General features: G+C 43.4%; 2 protein-coding genes across 6 annotated transcripts in view; one reads left to right on the top strand and one right to left on the bottom strand.

Moving 5' to 3' along the window:
• CCDC157 (coiled-coil domain containing 157) overlaps positions 1 to 23,839 on the top strand; it is a 95,388-nt gene that overhangs the window by 66,032 nt on the left and 5,517 nt on the right. For 4 of the 5 annotated variants that reach the window (XM_085858637.1, XM_085858635.1, XM_085858636.1 and 1 more), the window contains 2 exons: positions 7,810 to 8,023; positions 9,415 to 10,128. The exons of the other annotated variant lie outside the window; for it this stretch is intronic. In XM_085858637.1, the coding sequence (XP_085714763.1) occupies positions 7,810 to 8,023; positions 9,415 to 9,419 (219 nt within the window). In that variant the 3' untranslated portion in view covers positions 9,420 to 10,128. Of the gene's footprint in view, positions 1 to 7,809; positions 8,024 to 9,414; positions 10,129 to 23,839 lie in introns of those variants that run through there. 5 annotated transcript variants of the gene reach the window in all.
• Positions 9,686 to 23,839, bottom strand: part of GAL3ST1 (galactose-3-O-sulfotransferase 1) — a 28,462-nt gene continuing 14,308 nt past the window's right edge. Inside the window, exon 2 of the mRNA XM_085858645.1 lies at positions 9,686 to 11,590. Coding sequence (XP_085714771.1) covers positions 10,447 to 11,590 — 1,144 coding nt within the window. The 3' untranslated portion in view covers positions 9,686 to 10,446. The remainder of the gene's footprint in view (positions 11,591 to 23,839) is intronic.

The following is a 23,839-nucleotide window of genomic DNA, read 5'->3' as shown; positions in this document are numbered from 1 at the left end:
CAACCCACTGTCTACAGTAGGTTGCCATACCTAGGAATCGCATCATCTCTTTCTTTGTGCGAGGGTGCGGCACTTCTGCAATTGAAGTTATCCTCCCTTTGTCCAATTCCCTCTTTCCGTGTGAAATGTGGTGTCCTAGATACTTAACCTTTTTCTGCACCAATTGTAGCTTGTCTTTATTTACCTTGTGGCCTTTTCTTGCTAACGCCTGTAGCAGCTGCAGCGTATCTTTTTTACACGCTGCTTTGTTTGGGGAGCAAATGAGCAAGTCATCCACATATTGTAGCAGCACTGATTTACCCTCGAGGACAATATCTTCTTAGTCCTTATACAAGGCACGTGAAAATAATGTGGGACAATCAGCAAAACCTTGCGGCAGCAAAACCTTCCATGGGTATTGACGGCCTTTATACGTGAAGGCAAATAAAAACTGTGATTCCTTATCAATGGGTACGGAGAAATACGCAGAACATAAATCAATGACAGTAAGATGGGTTGAACTTGCAGGTATAGACGTTATCAATCCCTCTGCACTCGGTACCACAGGGTGGACAGCTTGAATCACCTCATTTACTTCCCGTAAGTCCTGGACAAATCTCCACTTATTCTTCTGTGGCTTTTTCACTGGCAGTCCTGTATAGGCGTGTTACATGGACTTGAAGTTTCTACAATTATACCTTGCTCCTTCAAAGATTCAATTACTGGTGCTATCCCAGCCTCCGCCTCCTTTCGGAGGGGGTATTGGCGCACATTCGGCCAAGGCATTCCAGTTTTGAGTTTAACCACTAGGGGCGTTGCCCCAATGATACGGCCCACATCATTGTTATGTCGGGTCCACAATTCTTGTGGGACCCTTTCTATCAAACCTTCTACGTTTCCTCCTTCATTTGCCGTTTCCATCACCATCTCACGCTTAGGTGGTAGATTAACCTCCTCCACCAACCACACCTGTTCCTTAAAATCACAAATCCACCCTTCATCGTTCACTAGCTTATGCACTTGCCAATGCAACATAGTTGTTGTGCAGGTCGCTACTGACCCCTGCAGGCGATAAACCATAAAACCCAAATCCTTCGGGTGATACCCTTTTGCCGTGGTCATTGTCACATGCAAAGTTAGTCCCGGCGGGTACTTTGTCAACTGCCTTTGGTTTTCCGTGAGCTTAACCTCCATTGCAACACCTTCCTTACCAATCATCAAATGGCAAATCAATGAATCATTGCATGTTTCCAGATGTGGAGCAATTTTCTCCACAAATTCAACATCATTTCCATTCGCATCATAATAGATTGTACAATGTGGGGGATCATAGTAGGTGTGTGTCATTACTTGTGCATTGTCTAGCCACATTTGCATTTCCTTACTTTCGGCTAAGATTGCATTTAAACATATCAAGACATCACTAATCAGCTGTCTTGACAGCCTCCACCTATAGACAACTGGGTGCGGTGTCATCAAAATCATCATTGCTGAATGTGCTTTATCCCGGGGAATATCAACAAAACCCCTTTGTTCGTACATGCTATTGTACATCCCAACTTACACAACAAGTCTCTGCCTAACAGATTCACCGGTGTAGTGGTTGTGAGAAGGAAAGCGTGTTTTTCCTGTAAAGGTCCACACCTTACTGATAATTGCGTTGTTGTCTTTAATGTTTGCATCGTACCCCCCAACCCTACTACTTGTACATGAGCATTGGATTTTTCAACCCCTGGCAGCTCTTTGGCTGTAATAGTAGAGTGAGTGGCTCCTGTATCAACTAAAAAGGAAAGTTTCTTACCTGAAATATCTAGAGTGTAGGTAGGCTCCTCTGTTGGTGTTAATGTCAACATTGCCCCTTGCAACACGGGTCCACCCGCGGTCTGTCAATATGACTTACCATTCTGCGGTTGTCTCGATCCTCCTTCCTGCTGGAACCCCGATTGTCCTCTTTGAGGGTAATTTATTTTCCAATGTCCTAGTTGTGTGCACTGGAAACATCCTCGCAGTGCAATTGGTTGTACCTGTTCTTCTCCTGCCGCAGTTCTCGAGCAGGTCTGTGATGGCGTTCGCGTCCAGCCTTTGTTTTTTCAACTCCATTTCTTCGGCCGTCCATCCTGTGCTGCTGGTGGGGGTCTTTGCGGAACTCTCATTTGCCATCCCCATTGTCTAGCGGGTTCTTCTTCCGAATCTGTGTCATCTTCCTCCAGTTCCCACTTTCTCCAATCCTTGTTCTTTCTTTGCTCTGCTACTTTGTCTAACAACACCATCTGAACACTTCGTCTTGAATTTTTGTCTTTGCGCTCTCCCGTTCTTCTGCCCGGTCCGAACATTGATCAGCTGCTATGCAAATCTCACTTGCTTTCTTGCCCTGCCAACCTAGCATTACATACTTTAATTGCTTTTTAATTTGAGGCCTGAGCCCATCCATTATGAAGTTAGTCATCGTTCGCTGCGGTATGTCTTCCTCAACTTGAAAACCCCCATATTGTAAGAATGTCTGCACTAATCTATCCATGAATTTGGATGCCCGTTCCCCTTGACGTTGCTTTGTTTCATAAATCTTATCCCAATCTAGTGCTGCTGGTCGCAACACTTTCTCAATCTCATCATACAGGTGCCGTCGCTTATCTTGCTGATCTGCGTCGGTGCATCCTGCTGGTTCATCTGCTGTCCACTCAGCACCTTGCTTTGCTTTTTTTCCACACATATGGGGACAACACTGCTTGACATAACACCCCAATGTCGCTATGCATGCAGCGGTGTGCCTCAACCCACTGCGTTATTAACTCCTTTATTGCTCCTGCATTTCCTCTCACATCTAACACTCTTTCCTTCATTGATCTTAATTGGCCTTCTTTAAACGGTCGGTACACTGATTGAGCTTGCACTCCTCCTGGTCCCGCCGGAGTTATTTCTTGAACCGGGAAGGCAGAAGCTGTGGCCAGCAGCCCCATACTTCCCAGGTCCGGATACAAACTTGGTGTGTTATTCACATATGCAGATGGATCACCTGCATTACTTCCCTGAGCTTCCCACCCTTGCACTACAATCTCAGAAGCAGTTACAGGGGCGGGAGTAATCTCAATCCCTGGTTGTTGCAATCCTTTAACCTGTGTTTCTAATTCCAACAGTTTCTGTTTTACCAAATTTCTAGCCACTTCACTTAGTTGTAGGGCTTCTTCTTCCCACAATTTACAAGCTTCAACATCTGGCTCTGGTTCTAACTTATCACTTGTCCGTTGTTCTAATCGACATGACAAGTTATCTATAATTTCTGTTCTTAAGGAGCCCCATCTCTGGAATGGGCATGGGTCTTCTTTTGTCCATTTATACCATAATGTCAATTGAGTACATGACTTAACTCCATATTTTCCATACATCATTCCCACCACGGTATTCGTGGGTGGGGCATTATTATCCAACTTTAGTTTCGACGTTTTATTTCCCATTTTTCCTTGGTCCGTCCCCGAGTGTTCTTGAGCCGGTCAGTATTTTAGCCTGGGGGTGTTCTTGGGCTGGGTCGGGCGTCTTTCACACCTTCCCACGGACCCTCACACTCCCTTGCACACCTTCCGCACCCTCAATCTCCCAACGGAATACCTTGGGTTGGGTCAGGAACTTTCACACCCTTTCCCTTCCCTCAATCTTCAGTTCGGACCCTTTCCCGGAGGTGTTCTTGGGTTGCCCCTTCCTGGGTTTCCCTCAACCTCCCAATGGACCCAAACCTTCCCGGGGTACCCCCTTCTGATGTGTACAAAAGCTCCTTCTCCCCTTGTTCTTTTAAGATAAGGACAGATCACAAAGAGCAGCGAACTTGTATGCCCTAGTGCGAGAAAAGAGGCAGTTCTTCTTACCTTATATTAAGCCGGCCGGCTCTCTCCTCTTTTGTTTCACCAGGACAGTTCGCTTTTCTCCTTGGTCTGCTTATACTTTGCCGACTATGCCAAATGTTGAGATCAGGTTCCAAGGCTGATTGAGATTGAGCAATGTCCACACTGATTGTGGTAGAGAAGAGCTTTAATTCACATCAAACATGCATACATGGAGAGATAGGAAGATAGACACCCACAGTAGTCCAGCTCTATCTAACTCTCTCTAGCTTAGCATTTTGGCTTGCCATATACAATTTGCCCTGCCCCCCCGTGTGGGACCATCTGTTTAGCAGGAAGATCTGATTTTGGTCAATGTTCGGCTAAGAAAACCTAAGGTGACAGGAAGATTATTATCACAGCATTTCATCCTTTGCTCTGCTCAACAGTAAAGCCAGATGTTCAGCTGTGTGGGCAGTAAAGATAAGTCAGTGAATGCTTGTGGCCTTTAAAAGGTTACTTTCGACTGTTTAAAAACGAATTCTGCCAAGAATGGCTGTTTTCAGTGTTGGGAGATGTTCAATATCTCCACGTATATGTATATGTATGTATGTATGTATGTATGTATGTATGTATGTATATGCCTGGTGTTGGCTTAATGGTTAGGGTGGTGGGCTTGGGAATGAGGATCCTGAGTTCAAATCCCACTCGCTGTTAAATTAATACCAGGTGGGGTTGACTCTGCCTGTCATCCTTCCGAGGTCGGCAAAATGAGGGCCAGCATGCTGGTGTACTGTGTCGGAGTGGTGACCTGCCCAGGATTGTGCCCAATAGCCAAGGAGACTGCTTCGGCAGCACCAATGTTCTGCACAGTATATATGCACAGGATGTGTATATATATATATATATGCATATATATATATATATGCATATATGTATATGGTGGGCAGTGGGCAGGTCCTTTTGGGCCTGCATGAGGAGTGAGATGCCTCCACCCTCCACGAGTCTCGGATAGATGGAGCTCATTATAGTGGGGCGGCTTAGCTCCAAAAAACAGGTCGATTGTGCACTTTCCCTTAAAAGCATGAAACTTGGCACATGGTTAGAGTAACACCATACAATGATTTTTAGTCCAGGTGCCACCGGAAATTGCACCCCATATGGCGGCCATCTTGGATTTCAAAATGGCCACCACTGTGGACCTGTTTTGTTAAATATCTCCTAAACTAGTACAGATATCGAGACAGTTGAAACGCCTACAACTACATTTTAGGGCTCTAGGAATGCAATGGTGACATTAAATGTTTGAAAATTGTGGCTGCCGTTTTGAAATCCCGCCATTCACAGCTATTTTGCTCTAAAGGTCAATGCTCACATTTCCGAGACAAAAGAAATTTTTGATGCTTTAAAATATTCATCAAACTATGAAACTGGTAGTAGTTATGCATCTACTCATTTCAGGGACATCATCCATTGTTATGGTGACTGCACAAGTGATCAACCCTACATAGGCTTGTTCATCTGCAACTGGAGATGGCAAAGCGCATCAAACTTGTGGATCCATCTAAGCCAGATGCTGAAATGGGTCGAGTTACTCAGTGGGAACTCTGCATTCTTTGTCAACAGAACACCACTGAAAAGGTTCAGTTTCCCAGTCAACAAAAAGGTGAACAAGGTGAAACGTTTCCGGCCAAACGTGCTTGGATTTATCCATGGCGATGTACCTTCGGTCCTCGCTGACAGCGATGGATTCTCCACGGATGGTGAATGTCTTCTCGTCTCTGCGACCAGCGAGGCTGCGATAGAACCAGGGAATGTACAGTGCAGGCCACGTTGGCGCACGCGGAACGAGCACGTTGATCGATGCTGGTCGAACGCCCGAGCGGGCATGCGGGACCCTTGACCGGTCACCCGGGGGGTTTTGCGGGATGACTTGCGTGCCAGTTTTGGTGTGGGCGATTCATGTCATCTCGTGGGTTCGGAGCACAATATTGCTGCTGTTTGAGATGGCCTTACCGGAAACGAAGTGAGGCAGTTTCCGGCCAAAGTTGGCAGGTCACGTGAGGGGTCAGGGCCAATCGGAGTGCCCGATTCGGGTGATGACGTTTGGATTCGGCATGGCCCCTCCCCCCGAGCTGCGGGCCCTATAAAGGTCGGGCAGTCCCTCTTGCCCGGTCGGTCTGTGTTTCCTGTTCGTCGTTTCCGCCTCCTCGTCTCTGCCCCATGCCTCGCCTCGTTGGCACCGCCATGACCCGCCTCCTGCTCCTCAACTCCGCCTCTGCCCACACCACGTCGACCCCACCCGCCTACCTGATCCCGCCTACTACTCCACCCTCACCCTCTGGACTCCGCCTTTTCTCCACTCAAGCTCCTCCTTCACGAACACAGTCTCCACATGTGCGGCTTGGGCCAGAGACAACACGCCCACTGTCGGGTACCACACCCCGGAGCATCCCCCCCCCCCCCACGAAACGTATTGGTGGCACGTTGTGCTATCGGGTGCACAGGTACCGAGATCACAGCCTCAACTCCCCCCCCTTTCCCTAGTTGCAAAACTCCCTCTTCATTGGTGTGTGTGTGTGTGTGTGTGTGTGTGTGTGTGTGTGTGTGTGTGTGTGTGTGTGTGTGTGTGTGTGTGTGTGCTGGTGCCTGTCTGCTTAAGCAAGACAGCAGAAGATTATTATCGTTATTATTATTGTTATTATTTTCGTGTTAAGTCTGCTCTGTGTCCCCTTTTGTAAGTTGCCTGTTTATTGTCGCACCACATGCTTCTTTCTATCTCTGCACAACACACCCCAATAAATCATCACTAGGCCACATATCTTTCCTCACCTGCTTGTAAATAAATAATTATTATAAGCAATGTTCCCTGCTCATTTTTGTCTTTTCTTCCATTGATCCAGCATCGTCCGAATCCAAGTTTAGCTTGGACTTTATTCCCAACGATCCATTCCTTTTAGTTGGTACGTCCTTGGCAGTGTCGCTCGGCTGCATCCGATCCGGAAAAGTGATCCGATCCGGTAGAGTGATCCGGTTTGGACAAGGCGTACCGAGGGCGTGTTCCCCGGTAATTAAATTACGTGATTAATTCGGTTATCCGATTAACCCATAGACGGGAGGACCCGAGGTCACGCGGTTGAGTTATTGGCGTCCACGGTCGGTTAAGCAACCCGCCGCATCACGGAATTATCCGTGTGCGATGGCCTACAATTCCGGGGAGTCTGGTGGGAACCGGATAGCTTCCCCCACCTCGTGGTCTTACCCGACCCCCTGGCCCACAGCAATATACATATATATATATATATATATATATATATATATATATATATATGTATATGTATTTATGTATGTGTATTTATGTATGTGTATTTATGTATGTGTATGTATATACATATATGTGTGTGTATATATATATATATATATCTATATATATATATATATATATATATATATATATATATATATATGTGTGTAGCTCAATTATTCCTTCGGAAATGTGAAATTTTTACAAGAATTACAAGGACAGTGGATAAATGAACATCGAACAGGTTCTGTTTCCTCAATTTAAACCTTCAGTCATAGCAGAATTGGCTGAGGGTTCAAATGGAATACCAAACAAGCCAACCCATGAGGTATTCTCCAACACGACAATGGACTCATTTGTTACACTCATCACATTCTCTATCGAAGACAATCTACTATAAATTCTCAAAAGAGATACTTTACAAATCCAGTTGATTTTAAGAATGCAGAGTGCAAAACAAAAAGTCAGCCAACTAATGATTTGTTTGAAAGACAATGATTGGTCAGTTTAGTGTTCCCATCTGAACACTTGCTTTATGATGTTGAGATTTGAACCTTTGTCTGCTGTGGATTTTCTTATTTGGCATTCTTAACACATATTAAATTCACTTCTTTGTTATTTTCCTCCATTTTATATAAGGGTTCAAAAACCAAACCTCATTGTTATCACTGAGCTAACGGATTTCTCAATGCATATAACAAACTTCCTTTCCAGATGGTTTCCCACACCCAGCTACTGGGTACCTGGTGTGAGGAAGGCAGGAAAAGAGGTGGCAAGATAGAGAAAGCAGTATGCAGAATGTCTTCTGCAGAAAGCCTTTTTAACACTGATGTGGGATATCCTCCAAAAGATAATGAAGACTGCAAAGGTCGAAGATTTGAGGGACGAACACCCCTCCATTATTGGTGTCCTTCCACAAACACTGCAGGTAGTATTGCTGGCCGGGGACGGGCTGGCGCACACCATGGCACACCAGTGTTTTTTGTTACCAATGGGAAGCAAGCAAAATGACACAGATATTGAGCTACTTTTGGAGACTAGGAACCACCTCTAACAAAATAGGTTAAAAAACAAAACACAAAAGGCTGAATAAAACAATATAACCTTTAGACACATACGGTTTACAGCTCTCATTCTTTGAAGATGTACCTAGGTAATGGGCAATAGCATCACCATGCACACATCTCCAATTAAGCGGAAGCAAGTAATCAACCATCGAACAGAAATATGAAGCGATGCATTTAATAAACGGCTCGGAATTTGCTATCTTACAAATTACCTGAATATATAGCAAAACGACTAAAATTCCCACGCTACCCTTTCAGCCATAAATTCTGCATACATGAGCAGGATGATGTAATTGCTACCCCGAAACACCCATTAATTGTCGAGACAGGATTCATCAAATAAATTTTGTTCATTTCGAGTTTACACCATTTAGAGCACCACTGTAGGCAGCATATCTAGTTCTTGTCCATAAGATTTCATTATCAGCTATCTGTCGAGGGGTCGACGAAGACTGGAGGGTAATCTGACCTGTGTTTGAAACAAGAATGAGTAGCGAGACCAGCTCTGTTTACAAATTTCCTGCTGCATAAGTGGCAGTTCAAGGTGCCGGGGCATGAACTGCCTTCTCCAGCTCTCCTGCGTTCTCTTGGTGTCCACAAGTTTTTGGATGACAGAGACTAAGGCTCGCCAGGATTTGCATTTTATGGCTTCCTGCTCTCATTCAGTAATTGGGATATTTGACATAAGCAGGTGACTCTTCAAAACATCCTTGAATTGGAGTTTCTGCCCTCCTACAGAATGTTTACCACATCCACGTGTTACTTCTCCGTTCAAAGCTATCTTTGGCAGCCAATCATCTTCCATTCTGACGACATAGCCTTTCCAGTGCAGTTGAGCTGTGATAATAAGGGCTTCTGCTCTTGGCATGTTGGTCATTTTTGACACCTGAGTTGGTGATTTTTGTCATGCCACTTGATGTTAAGAATCTTACGTAAGTGGTGATTTTGAACTGTGTTGAACTTCCTGGTGTCTCTCCCGAATACAAGAGTGATGTTAGTACCAGAGCTCTATCGAGTTTGCACTTAGTAGAAGCCTTGACATCACGCCAAGAGCCTGAAACATAATCTGTCACATTTAGGCGCTTGCCAAAAGATATCCATCTGACCAACTCCTTCTGTATTGTCTGAAGGATATGCTTTGACTTTGTTGACTTTTGAACCCATCTGTCCATGGCTTCCCTTGGTGCATTGAGTTTGTTGATGATTTGTATACTTGTGCAAAGACTTATACCTGCTGGTATTTATATTTCAGGTTGACTTCAGAAAGTGTCTCGTTGAGACCACCACCATTTTATCCACTCCAGTTGATACCATGATGGTGGTGAATAAAAAAGGTCATTTTAAGTTCATGTTTGAACATTTTGTCAATTCAGGAGAGCTTGACAGTGCCTTGCCTTAGACATTCGCATCTATACATCTGACATCAGAGGGCTGATTAATAACTTGGCATTATTTTATTGTACCGGAAGTGATTGAATAAAAAATGAGGAACCCCCCCCAAAAAAACTCCCACATCTTCAGTATTTTGAAAAGTATGTCCACAACTTTAATGAGAAACAAACCATTCAACATATCATCAAGATGAAAAGTTGAGATTGCTATCTTCAAAAGAAGACCAGTAAAGAAAATTTCACATTGGAAAGTAGAATGTTTGTGGTTTCACACTAAAATGGTAATCCCATCAACAGAACTCAATAAATAGGATTCCCCACCCTATCCTCACCCCATTGCAAAACAATCTCATTTCCAAGTCTTACAGATGGGTAAAGTATGTAGATACTGTGGTTGGTTCATGATTGAAATGGCAAGTACTCGATTGACAACATCAACCTATTTCCAATGGTATGGCTGATAAAATGTTAGTTCAGCAATTTTATTTTGAGTTAAATTACATGTTAACTTGTATTTTTGGAGCTCTTTTTGATGGTCAATTACAGAATGTAAATAAATCTTTACGAGGACTTTACATTGTATAGTTGTGGTGGGGTGGAGATGCTTTTGATAATTTCACAGTCCTATTTTCACACACATTGAAATGGTAAACCAACAACAAAAATAATATTATATAAAATAAAACTGTTGAACAAGATAACCTCTGGGTTTATGAAGGCCTTACGGTTTATGGAAGTCAAGCATTTGAATAAAGGACCCTGTTCTTTCCCTATGTTCCTCAATAAATAACTTGTTTGTCTATATATCTGTGTTAGAGTTCAGGAGCTCTTTTATGACCTCTCAATTTTGCAAACAAGAAAATATAAACTATTGCTTGAATCCAACTGGTTGTTCACCAGCGCACCAGCCATCTTATCCAGGACCATAATTTGGTCAACCACAAGCTCACCCCTAACTCACTGAGGTACTGCAGTTCTGGCATGACCATTTTGCGGCAGCTCTCATAAAGCTCTGCAGATAAGTTTGTGCGCAGATTGTAACCCATGATACTGCTTGCACCTGGTGGCTGCCAAGGCTGTAGGCCTTTATTACGCACATTTTCTGCAACCACGGGCCCTCCCCTTTCCAAGCAGGTATAGGCCAGCTGACCTTTTCGTCTGTGAAGTTCCTTGACGTCGCTGCGCATTCTTTCGATGCCATAACTCTTTATGAGGTGCCACAATGAGTTGTTGAAATGTTTGTACAGTCTAAGGTCCAACCCATTCCATGCATGTGCATGGCTATATGCCTCATTTGAAAGCTGAGAAGTACCACCAGCCCTCATGTTGAGCTTAAAGTAGACTATATCATCAAAATCCCAACACAAAAGGTCTTTCAGTAGCACTAAGGACTCATCAAAGTACTCGGAAATCATGATGAGCTTGAAAGTCTTCTCAATATTGTGGAATAACTCATCCACATAAGGATCTGTGCTATTAAGGTTGTAGTCTAGCCCAAGGTCGAAGGCCTGCAGATTTTTCAGTAAGTGAGCATTGAGTCCAGACGGCCTGTAATAGTACCATGGATCACGGAGAAACTCCTCAACAGTAATCCCACCACCAAAGTTCCATGTGAATGGCACCAGAGGCGCAAAGTAGTGAAACGAGGAGTCAAAGAGAAGCCCAGGGTCACGCAGAATGGTGATATAAATAGTATCTGCAGGCATCACTTCATGGAGCTCCTTACGGCAGAAACGCAAGTGGTTAGCCAAGATGTTGAAGTGGGTACCTGGTGCGTAACCATCCACATAGTCCCGCTTGAAGAACTCTGGGTAGCTAAAATCATTGGTTCTCCTCGGGAGTGCGAAGCGGAGGCTGTACTTCTGTCCGAATCGAAGTAGTATGTTTAGTACAGTACTACCAGCTGCCTTGTGTGTTTTCAAGAACATTATGTTATGGTGTGGAAAACATGGAAAAGGAGCAACCTTTTCTTCATGACTTATTGGTGTGTCGCTGCCTCTGTATGAATCTGCTTGCGTGCAAGATGAGTTAGATAGTCTGTAGGGAGAGAGGTGGGAGAATGTGAGAAAGGAAGATGCATATATTTAGTAACAAAGCAGGTTAATAAAAATACAAAATAAATTATTTAGCATAATACAATGGTCATCAACGATGATGAACTTTTGTCTATTACAAACATTCATTCTGGTTCGCCAGTTTGGTGTTCCCATCTGAGCACACATATCATGATGTTGCAATTTATCTACATTTTGCAGACTCTGTATTCAAATCCCATTTGTTGAATTGATTTGTCAATTGTCTCATGTCCCTGTAATTCATGGAAAAGTACAGTTATGTCTCCTCATATCCTTGTCCTACATATAATAAATGCATAATTCAAGCCCCTTCATAGACCTTAGATCATTTTAAATTAATGAAGTTAGAAGAAAACATGGCAGGATATGGAGTTGGTGGGAGCGTGGGCAGAGTGGGGAGGGAAGGCAAAGTAGGGTGGAATAAGATAGGAGTAAAAGAGCCATACGAGGGGGTAAGTTGAGGGGAGGAGAAGAGGGACAGAAAATTGAAAATTATGACATGTGTACAGAATATGTAGATGGCTCCTTTTCTTTTCCCTCATAAATTGTAATTGCTTTCCCTGTTACAAGTGTTAATGTCGGTAAGGCCTTAAATATTAAAATTGTTGTAAGACAACCACGTGAAAAAGCAGTTGAGTTAATCTCAGTCGTTGACCTTAATTGTGAGGCCATGCACTCACTGATCTCCACTCATAATACTCACTTTGTGGTGAATTGAAGATGAGTGAATGGGGAGTAGTCCAGGATTTTTAAGGCCAAAAAGACATGATATTAGCCAAAACTAATATTATACTTCATCAAAGACTTCTTCATCATCAAAGACTTCTTCATGTTTTTCTTCATCAAAGACTCTATTCCTCACTCTCCATGCACTGCCCTCAATCCCCCACACCCCCAGGAATACCTCTGGCTACGGCTTCCCCTCAACTCCCACCTCATGTTTATATGTGTACTGTACCGTCCACCTAACAGTTCTGGGTTTGGACTTCCGGTTCTGGGTTTGGAGCGTTGGCAGGTCTCCTTTGGGGCTCCCTGCTGACGATCTCAAAGTAAAGTTTCCGGTCGTAATCTGTCCTGTTTTTACTTTATTTTCTCACCTACATGTTACTGTGTGTTCCTAGTTCGGTTTTGTTTCAAAAATCGTGCTATTTTGTGAGATTTCGTCGAACTTGTCTTACTGGGTGCTTGAGGCCTATCCTTGAGGCTTGAGGCCTACCCTTTGTTCCCCTCAGTGTATGTCGTGTTTATTTGTTTTTTCTCCCCATTATCTTCAATTTCTATCTTTCCCACTTTCTTAACTTCCTTCCCCCATCCCATCCTTCACAACTAATCACTCTATTTCTTATCTTAAATAAAAAAAATCGCTACCTTTCTCCGATTCTTCTTCTGCTTCTTCTTCTTCTTCTTCTTCTTCTTCATCTCCTCTTCTTCTTCCTCCTTTTTCTTCCTCGATTTTTTCTACAACACTTCCATGACCTAATCTGTTGAAAACTCTCTCAAACATAAATAATAATAACAAAAACGATCTCTTATAATGCTTCATCTTCCTCTTTCACACATGTTGTTCTCTTCACTGTATCATAATGCACTACTCATCTGCTATTGAAAGAGACTGCTATCAATTCGACCTTTCCTTCATACCTTGCCTAAAAAATTCAACTGTTACAGCGATTCTTCTCTCCATTCTCTGAATTCGCTTTTATTGCATCCCTCAAGAAATGTGTTTAATCACATAACTGACCTAAAACTTTAAAAAACCGCAGTTGCTATGAATGTTCGCTTTTCATCAACCGTTCTTTTTTTCCAACTTCAGTGCCAACTCACTCCTCTCACCCCTCACTCTCAAATAAAAGCAACCATCCCACTCTTCTCCCTCCAAGCCTCCCTCTCACCTCTCCAAAAACTCCCCCCTCACCTTTCTCCCACCATTCATCCCCCTCACTCATCCTTCCCAAAGTTGCCCCCCCTCCCATCCACAAAGCTGCCTCCTTCCACTGCCCTCTCACCTCCATCCCTTCACTCCACCTCCTCAAATCCTCAACTGCCTTCTTCCCCCGCTCTTGTCCCCCCTCTCCCCCAGCACAACAGAGTCTTTCCTCCTCCTCATTCGCCCCCCTCCCCTAGCTATTCTGCAATCCCCCACACTCTTTCAACAACCCTCCTTACCTCCCCCCTCGTCCCTTGTCCTACCCTCCCCCCACCCCCTGCACCCAAAGTCTCCTCCCCTACCTCTTCATTAAAAAGTATGGACCTCAAATATCCGGGGACTTCGCTCAAACCTTTCAGATCTTTCCATACAGGTTGCCACTGACAAACCAGACACAATCTGCCTCACAGAAACTTTCCTCCCCCAAGATGTATCTGACTCCCAAGTATCTCTCCCTGGTTACTCCCTCCTCCGGTTTGACAGACCTGAGCCTCTCCCTGGTGGAGGAGTTGCTCTCTTCATCAAAGACACTATTCCTCACTCTCCATGCACTGCCCTCACTCCCCCACACCCCAGGAATACCTCTGGCTACGGCTTCCCCTCCACTCCCACCTCATGTTTATATGTGTACTGTACCATCCACCTAACAGTGGTGACTCCATCTACACCTCACTATCTGAAAACATGGACCAAATTCTATCTTCTCATCCAAACTCTCTCTTCCTCATATGTGGCGACTTCAATTGTCATCATTCCAGTTGGCTAGGTGTGGGTACCTCTGTCACCTGTCATGGCACCTCAGCAAAAGCTTTCTGCGACTCATTGGGACTGACTCAATCGGTCAACTTCCCTACCTGGATCTCAACCAATGGTACTCCATCTCTTCTGGATCTGATTTTGACAAATTTCCCTGACAACATCTGCTGCTCTTCCCCGCTCCAATCGGTTCTTCTGACCACGTCCTTGTCAAAGTGGACATCTCTCTGGCTATTATCAGAGAACCACCTCACCGCCGTCGAGTCTGGTATTTCACTCAAGCCGACTGGCAGGGTCTCCAAGCAGCCCTCGAACTTATAGACTGGTCTCCTATCACTACTTTCTCCAACATCAACTCATCCTGGGAATTCTTTCAAAGAAACTTGCTCTGCCTCATGCACAGATTTATCCCCTCTCGTCTTCAGTTGTCCTACCCTTCCTCCCGCCCTTGATTCACTGAAGCTTGTGGTGAGGCAGTTGTTCTGAAACAACTTGCCTTTGCCTCATGGAAAGCAAACCCAACTGAGGGCAATCTCAGTTCCTTCCATAAAGCTTGGAACAAGTGTGTATCTACCCGCAGGAGAGCCAGCAAACAACATCTTTCTCATCTCAAGTCTGAACTCTCAAACCTCTCTCCCTCCTCAAAATCCTGGTGGCGTCTAATCAAATCTGTTTCTGGTCTATGTTCCTCCTCCATCCCCTCCCTTACCTCAAATGGCCGCACTGCTGATTCCGCACGTGAAAAAGCTGAATGTTTAAACTCGGTGTCTGCAGCTAAATCTTGTGTCCAAAACCCATCACTTTCTCAACCCACCTTACCCAGTCACACCCAACTGTCCCTGGACTCTGTGTCCTTTTCTCCTGACAAGGTGGAGAGCTTGCTGTCAAACCTCGACTCAGATTCTGCAACCGGTCCAGACGGCATCAGCCCACGTGTCCTCAAAGCCTGCTCTTCTGCTCTTGCTCACCCTCTCTCTGTTCTATTCACCCTCTCATTCGCTCAAGGTCATCTGCCATCTGCTTGGAAATCAGCAAACATCACTGCCCTGCACAAAAAAGGTGCAAAAACAGATCCCTGCAACTACAGACCAATCAGCCTTCTCCCAATCATCAGCAAGGTTATGGAATCCATCATCGCTTCAGACATCAAATCCTTCCTCTTCTCCAATGGCTTGATTTCTGATCATCAATTTGGTTTCAGACCAGGTCACTCTACCCTGGATATGCTGCTTCTGCTCTCCCAACAATGGATGGAAGCCCTCAATGCCAGACAGGAAATCCAAGCCATATCCCTGGACATATCACTTGCTTTTGACACAGTCTGGTACCCTGCCCTCCTCACCAAACTCTCTTCCCATGGTATCCAAGGCCATCTCCACTCATGGCTCACAGACTTCCTCTCCGGTCGCAGTCACCGTGTGGCCCTAAATGGAGTTCTTTCATCCCCTCCCCCTTCCTGTCCAGGCTGGAGTTCCTCAAGGTAGCGTTCTGGGCCCTGTTCTTTTACTGGCTTTCATCAATGATCTCTCTGACTCTCTGGAAAATCCTCTATATCTCTTTGCTGATGACTCCACCCTCTGCCGTACCATTGGTCATCCCTCAGACCGGCAAGCAGCAGCTTCTTCGCTCACTGCTGATCTGGATAAAATCACAAACTGGTCCAACACGTGGAACATGTCTTTCAATCCGGACAAATCTCACACTCTCACTATGTCTCTTCGAAAGGACCGTTTAGAAACCCCTCCCCCCCATCCACTTTCTCAACAATCCTCTGGAAGAAGTCCTTTCTTTCAAGCTTTTGGGTCTCACTATCTGCCATGACCTTTCCTCGGAAAGCCACATTTTAAACCTCGCCTCCAAAGCCAGTCGCCGACTGGGAATCCTCCGTCGTGCAAATCCTTCCTCAGCCCACCTGAGCTCCTGAGCACTTACAAAGCTTTTGTCTGCAGCCTGATGGAGTACTGCTCTCCCCTCTGGACTGGTGCTCCTGCCTCCCACCTTTCTCGGCTTCACACTGTGGAAACCAAGGCATTTCGGATCATTGGCATCTCCCGCAATGAGGCTGTCTTTGGGCCTCTCACTCAATCACCGCAGGTTGGTCGGTGGTCTTTCTGTCTTCTACCATCTCATCTCCAGCCTCGCCCCCCCTGCTCTCTCTGCGATTTGTCCCCACCACATTTCCGCAGGGCGCTCAAGGTCCGCCAACAACCCCCTTCTGGTAAAACTACCAAAATCACGAATCACTGCTCACCTTCACTCTTTCATTCCTCTTTTTTCCTGCCTTTGGAATAAACTCCCTCACTCTATTCATTCCCATTCTTCCCTCCAGGCCTTCAAAACAGCTGTTCACCACTACCTCTTATCATCCCCCATCCAAATCCTCGATCTTTTCTACCCCCGATAATCCACCCAAGCCCACCTCCTTCAAATTCCCTGCTTTCCTTCCTGAAAGTCCCTGTAATGTCCATCTTCTATTCCCCATGTTCCCCATCCCATTCCTCTCCCTTCCACAGATCTAATGTCTCTGTTCCCCACTGTTTTGTCCTTCCCACTCCCTCCCCTCTTTTCTCATATCCCCCTTGATGTGCGTTGTGTGTTTGCTCTCATACGAGCGTCGACAAGGTATACAAAAAAAACAAAAAAAGAAACTGGTACAGCATAAATTTTTTTTGTATTTGTAGAAGCACTGATATGTCCCACAATCTAGAAAAAAGTCCCGGCCGAGGAAATCCAGGAAGTTGATCAAAATAGATGTTTATTCTGCCCCCGTCAATGTGCATCTTCGGTAACCGATCACGGAATTCATTCAGTACTATAGATATGTAACTCTTTCAAAAGTAGTCTTCCTTCACAATCAACACATTGCATGTGAAATTAACTGTAACTACCCTTTACCTAATATAGTTTCCCAAAATTAATCAGTTATTAAAATTTGAATACGATTATAAAAAGATAAATACACAATAGGACCACTGGATCTGTAGCTTATCTGGGCCCTGGCTTAATGTTGTAACCCCAATTTGGTAGCAGTCTGACTGTTGGGTCTGGAGAGGAAGGTTTTTTTAAGGAATATGCATGATTTTCCCAAACATTTACTAAGTCGGCCATTTTGACACATTTCAGGTCATGTGATCGGCATGACCTCTGCAATTTAACATCCCTCCCCTCGCCTAATGATGTAACCCAAATTTGGTAGCATTCTGACTGGTGGGTCTGGAGAAGAAGATTTTTGAAGGAATTTACGCAATTTCCCCCAAAATTGACTCAGTCAGTTATTTTGATGCACTTCCAGTCATGTAATCAGCAAGACCTCCGCAATTTAACATTATGACCCTGCCCTAATGTTGTAACCCAAATTTGGTAGCATTCTTAGTCGGTGGATCAGGAGAAGAAGATTTTGGAAAGAATTTATTAAGGTCGGCCATTTTGACCTACTTAAAGTCATGTGACTGGAACGAGCTTTGCAATCCCTGTTTCCAATCAGGAGAGGAACATTGCTGCAAAATTTCAGCCAGATCGGCCCAGCGGTTTGATCAGAGAAGTCGAAATAGGAGACGGACGGACGGTGCGTGATGACAATACCTTTTCTGAAATTTAAATTCCAGATAAGCTAACGATAATTAAGGAGCAATCATGTACACAAAAATGTTTATTGCATTACAACAGATGAGAAAACAAGATAATTGTTTTTTAAATCAACATAATGACAAGTAAAACTGCAATTAACGTTTCATTAACTCTAATCAGTGAAATTACATGGATGTTACTTGAAATTGAGATGGAAAATATATTTTGACAAGTACAAAAATTCCAATAGCAGAAAAAAAAATCCTAATATCAGTCACAATGTTGCAGCCTATATGCACACATCCATTTTCAGATGAACTAAGATACAGTCGCAAATAACTTTGAATTGACCAGAATGTTACCTCTTCTGTTAAACATCAAACTGAACATTTAAGTTTTTTTTTAAGAGAACATGGACCAATTGTAAGTATAAATGAGTTATGTATTTCATCCATATAAACCAAGTACATTATTTAAAAAAAGAAACACAAGGATACAACAAAAGTATTGTTTGACATCACTGATTAATCCTATTAATTGTCATATTCATCAACCTCATCCATTTCCTTATCGTCACTGATGACATGTGAAGAGTTGGAGCATCCAGACCCACGACAATGGCCACAAGCTTGGGAACGTTGCAGGTTGTTCTTCTGACAAGAGCATCTACTTGAGCTGCAGTCTGCCATAAAGTTACATCTAATAATAGACAACAGTAAGGCTGGAGCAGGCTGTATATCTGTCATGACCAGAAGTAGACGTCCATCAACTAAACACCAACTCCAGTCTTTGGCCATAAGGGTCGAGACACCTTTCCACTGCTGGACTTGAAGATATACTCTCATGCTATGGAATTTAACTATTGAACAAATCCTTTGCAAAAAGAAAGCGGCTATTGTTTAGAAATTCGAATTAATGGCTGGATCGAGGAACCATTATCAGACATGGAAGGATTTGGACATCATCCTTCGGAAGATAGATAAGGAGGCCATCACAGTTATCTTAGACTGCATTACAGAAATGGATCCATTCTTGCAAAACCAAAATAACTTTCATTGCATCAGCTCCAGTGTCGTGGCGACTGCACAAGCAGCTTTCTCTACTTTTCCCCAAGAGAGACTCAATTCAGGAAGTGTTGGTGGATCACAATGGTGAGATTAATATCTACATGACACAAGGACCACACTGTCACCTCGTGTCTTATTCAGGAGTGGCCATCGTGGAGGAGTTGTCCCACTGTGACCATGAGGAAGATGACGCTCGAGTTGTCTTGCATGCCCAACACATGGTAACACTCAGTCCATCATTGAGGATATTGATAATGAGTCCAGACACAGATTTTGCAGATGAGTCCAGACACAGTTATTTTTCTCTCAAACAAACACCTGATGCCAGCTGCTGCCGTGATACATCTCCACATGGGTCTCAAGAAGACTGTCAGCAAAGTCGACCTGAATGTAATTCGACATTCACTTGGTGAATGCATGAGTTGCTCTCTTATAGGAGTACATTCTTTCGCCGGGTGCGACTCCGTCAGCTCCTTCCGCGGAAAAAGGAAAGTGCGACTGTGCCATCTTGTGGATACGAAGAGTCATTTTGTCATGTGGGTGAAGATTTTAACCTGTCCGATGAGTTATTCACCCAGCTGGAGAGATTTACATACGATTTGTATGGAAGCACAGTGACAAACATCAAGAGCGTTCAATATAGGACATTCTGTTTGAAGACTGTCGAGGACTACAGCTTGCCACCTACCAAGGATGCTTTGCGACAGCATGGTCTTTGTGCAAATTATCAGGTAGGCATCCACAGGTGAGCCCTGAATCAGACGATTGATGCTCCATCTCTGAACGGTCACAGTTAGACTGTTGAATTGAACTCCATCTCTGTTGTGTGGATGACTCAAGATCCGGCCTCGATAGAAATTCTCAGCTATGTACACTGTGCATGCAAGCAAGGCAAGTGCGATACCACGAGATGTTGTCGCACAAGTGACTTATCGTGCTCTGGCCGGTGTGGATGCCTTGCCTGTGATAATAATTCCACAACGACGACAGAACTGTCATTTGACAATGCTGCGGACATGAACGAGTCTGACAATAAGTGAGTTTTTAAGTGTAGCGAGTGACAGACAACTTCGTACTCACCATCCATTCGGTACAGAACTGAACATCATAGTTTGGACACGATATGCATCCTCATCGAAATGAATCTTGATGTAAAGATTAATTGTACATTGACAAGATTTGGAGGTTGATTCCCTCTCGCTTTCATCAATGCACACCATGAGTATCTGCCTCCTTGATTTTGGATTTCATATTTACCTCGAATAAAGCTGGTTCTGTGTCTGCCTGTTCACTGTGTGTGAATAATGTTTGATTACTCATTATTTATATTCACCGCAACGTTTCATGACATATCTGTTGATATATATATATATATATATATATATATATATATATATATATATATATATATATAAAACAAGGACAAAAATGACAAGGAAATCAACACAGGTGGAGGCCATTCAGCCCATCATGCCTGTATGAACACCACACCAACCCAAGATCATTTTAATTAATGAAAGAAAAAAACTTTTGTATTTTTTTTGTTTTTTTCCTTTTCTTCCTCTCAGGGGAGGGCATGGGCTTGATTAAAAACACACATCAACCACACAACCCTGCTTAACAAGACTCCCACCAACAGCACTCTGTACACAATCACCCATCAATACTCAAACTACCTGACAGCCTTATCAACATCCCCATACCCCTCTATCTCCATAACTTTCACGTACCTATCTAATTCTAATTTAAACCTATCTGCTTTTTATGCTGCCACTACCTTTTCAGGGAGACCATTCCATGCATTAACTACTCTCTGAGTGACAGTCCCCTGCCTTACTACCATCTTAACTCTCCTCTTCTTTACTCTCAGGCTATGGCCCCTGGTTCTGTCACTGTTTACTCTGTTCAATAATTATTCAACCATTATCTATATTCATTATAATTCATTATAATTCATCTATACTTATTTTATCTCTACCTTTCATTATCTTAAACATCTCTATCATATCTCCTCGCAACCACCTCCTTTCTAGTGAATAAAGCCCTGTCTCCTTCAGCCACTCCTCAGAGCTGAGTCAAGCTTGGCCCGGAATCAATCTCATAGCCCTACGCTGAATCTTCACTAGGGCATCTATGTCCTTCCGGAACTGTGGTGACCAAAACTGCACATAATATCATAGATGTAGCCCTCACTAAATTCCTGTACAATGTTAGCACAACCTCTTTTGATTTATAAAATTGATCTCCCTCCTTATACAGCCTAAAACCCTATTTGCTTTCCCTAGAACTGCCTGGCACTTGCTGCCCTGCTTACCTCCCGTATCTATTACCACCCCCAGATCCTTCTGTGTGACACGCTCCAAAATTACCCCTTGCATCCTGTAATCTCTATTTTCATTGTTCTTTCACATCCCCAACACCTTACACTTGCTCGGGTTAAATTCCATCTGCCAGTCTTTTGCCCAATCCATACAAGTATCAATACTCTCTTGTATCTGTTCACCACCCCCTCTGCTATCCACCTTACCTCCAGACAGCATATATATATATATATAGAAATTAGGGTGGTCCAAAAACAGCAAAAAAAAAAAAAATTCAGATGTTGTCTCCACAAGCCTTAAATTATTCCACTGTGATTCAATAACGCACAAAAAAAAACATTTAAGTTGATCGGAGGTGATTTAGAGGTCGCTCTATATGACGACTTTTAGTTTCATGAGTTGGTTAAATTAGGGTATGGTCAGGTACGATTACCAGTACTTCTGGATGTCCGAGGTGGAAATGGAGTGCATTTTCGAACTCTATGGGGTCGATTTACTCCAAGAAATGACTGCACCGACATTGAATTCACTACCATTTCGAAAATATGACCTAAAACAAGATTTATCATGACTGGAGTTGAGTAACTAATCCTACTCATTTCGATATTTTCTAATCTATAATTAATTTGTTGTCCGTCTAAACATTTCTTTGGGTAAATCGACCCACTGAGTTCGAAAATGCAGTCCATTTTCACATAGGAAGTTCAGAAGTGTACGGATTCGCATCTCACCATACCCTAATTTTTCAATCAATGGAATTACAAACTATTAGAATATTTCGTCTCATCTATCTATAATTCCAGCAATCTCTGTGTGTGTGTGTCTGTGTGTGTGTGTGTGTGTGTGTGTGTGTGTGTGTGTGTGTGTGTGTGTGTGTGTGTGTGTGACCGCTGTTTCTTGACAAACTCTGGTCCGATCTAATTGAAACTTGCCAGGTATATTGCTGGGGACCTGAGGATGTGCCTTTTCAAGGTTTGATATTAATCGGACAAGTGCTTCCCAAGTTATGGCCATTTATTTACCAAACCAATGGGAAGACACGTTGTTGCGTGGGCGTGGCCGATGGGGAAGGGAAGCACAGCCACGTTCCCCATTACGGGTTACAACGTACGGGCTTCCAGAGAGTGATGACTTCGTGTATTCTAATAATTTCTCGATTTCTTATACGCATTTATAGATAAACACAATGGCCCAAGTTATGATCGTTTTCATATTAGACGGTGTATAAATTTCGGGAACATCAGAGTGCTGGTATGCTCCGAACCAGGAAGTAAATTTTTTCTCTCTCTTCTCTTCTCTTTTTGTTTTTCCTTGCCACGACATTGCGAAAAGGTAAAATACGTTGGCGCTAATTGAATAATTGGGTATTAAAAATAAATTGCGAATAATCGTAACTGCGAATAATATCGAACTTCCGGGTCACGCACGTACGGGCACGTGAGAGCCAATAAACGGCCTGTGTGGTTTATTTATTTATTATTATGATTTTTTTTTTTTTTACGGGCACGTACTGGTTTACCAAATACCACTATCATCTCCGCCTCTATTGCTGTCTCCACTCCCGCCTGAACCTACTTCTATCCGGCCCAACATCCAATGTTTTACATTCAATGATTCATGAAAAATATGTTAGTTATTTATTTAGTTATTATTATATTAAATTAGGATATGGTGAGATGCGAATCCGTACACTTCTGAACTTCTGAGGTGAAAATGGACTGCATTTTCGAACTCAGTGGGGTCGATTTACTCTAAGAAATGTTTAGACGGACAACAGATTAATTATAGATTAGAAAATATCGAAATGAGTAGGATTAGTTACTCAACTCCAGTAATGATAAATCTTGTTTTGGGTCATATTTTCGAAATGGTAGTGAATTCAATGTCGGTGAAGTCATTTCATAGAGTAAATGGACCCCATAGAGTTCGAAAATGCACTCCATTTCTACCTCGGACATCCAGAAGTATCCGTAATCGTACCTGACCAGACCCTAATTTAACCGACTCATGAGACTAAAAGTCGTCATATGGAGCGACCTCTAAATCACCTCCGATCAAGATAAAAAAAAATTAATGCGCGTTATTGGATCATATTAGAATAATTTTAAGCTTGTGGGGCAACATTCTATTTTTTCGACTTTTTTGGACCACCCTAATATATATATATATATATATTTATATATATATATATATATATATATATATATATATATATATATATACATATATATATATACATATATATACATACAAATATATATATATACATATATATATATATATATATATATATATATATATATATTGTTGCGGGCCGGGGGTCCGGTGGAGAGAACGACCACTAGGTGGGGGAAGTTACGTCGATTCCCACCAGACTCCCCGGAATTGTAGGCCGTTGCTCACGGATAATTCCGTGACGCGGCTGGTCGCTTAACCGACCGTGGACGCCAATACCTCAACCGTGTGGCGTAGGGTCCTCCTGTCTAGAATGAAGTTACCTAACTAACCACGCGGTTTCGACTACAGGGGAACCACACCCTCGGTACGCCTTGCCCGAATTGGATCACTCTACC

The sequence above is a fragment of the Eptatretus burgeri genome, chromosome 16 (genome assembly GCF_056783735.1).
Source record: "Eptatretus burgeri isolate ZD-2024b chromosome 16, Ebu_testis_v1, whole genome shotgun sequence".
NCBI classification, from domain to species: domain Eukaryota; kingdom Metazoa; phylum Chordata; class Myxini; order Myxiniformes; family Myxinidae; genus Eptatretus; species Eptatretus burgeri.
This window is presented reverse-complemented; position numbering and strand designations above follow the sequence as displayed.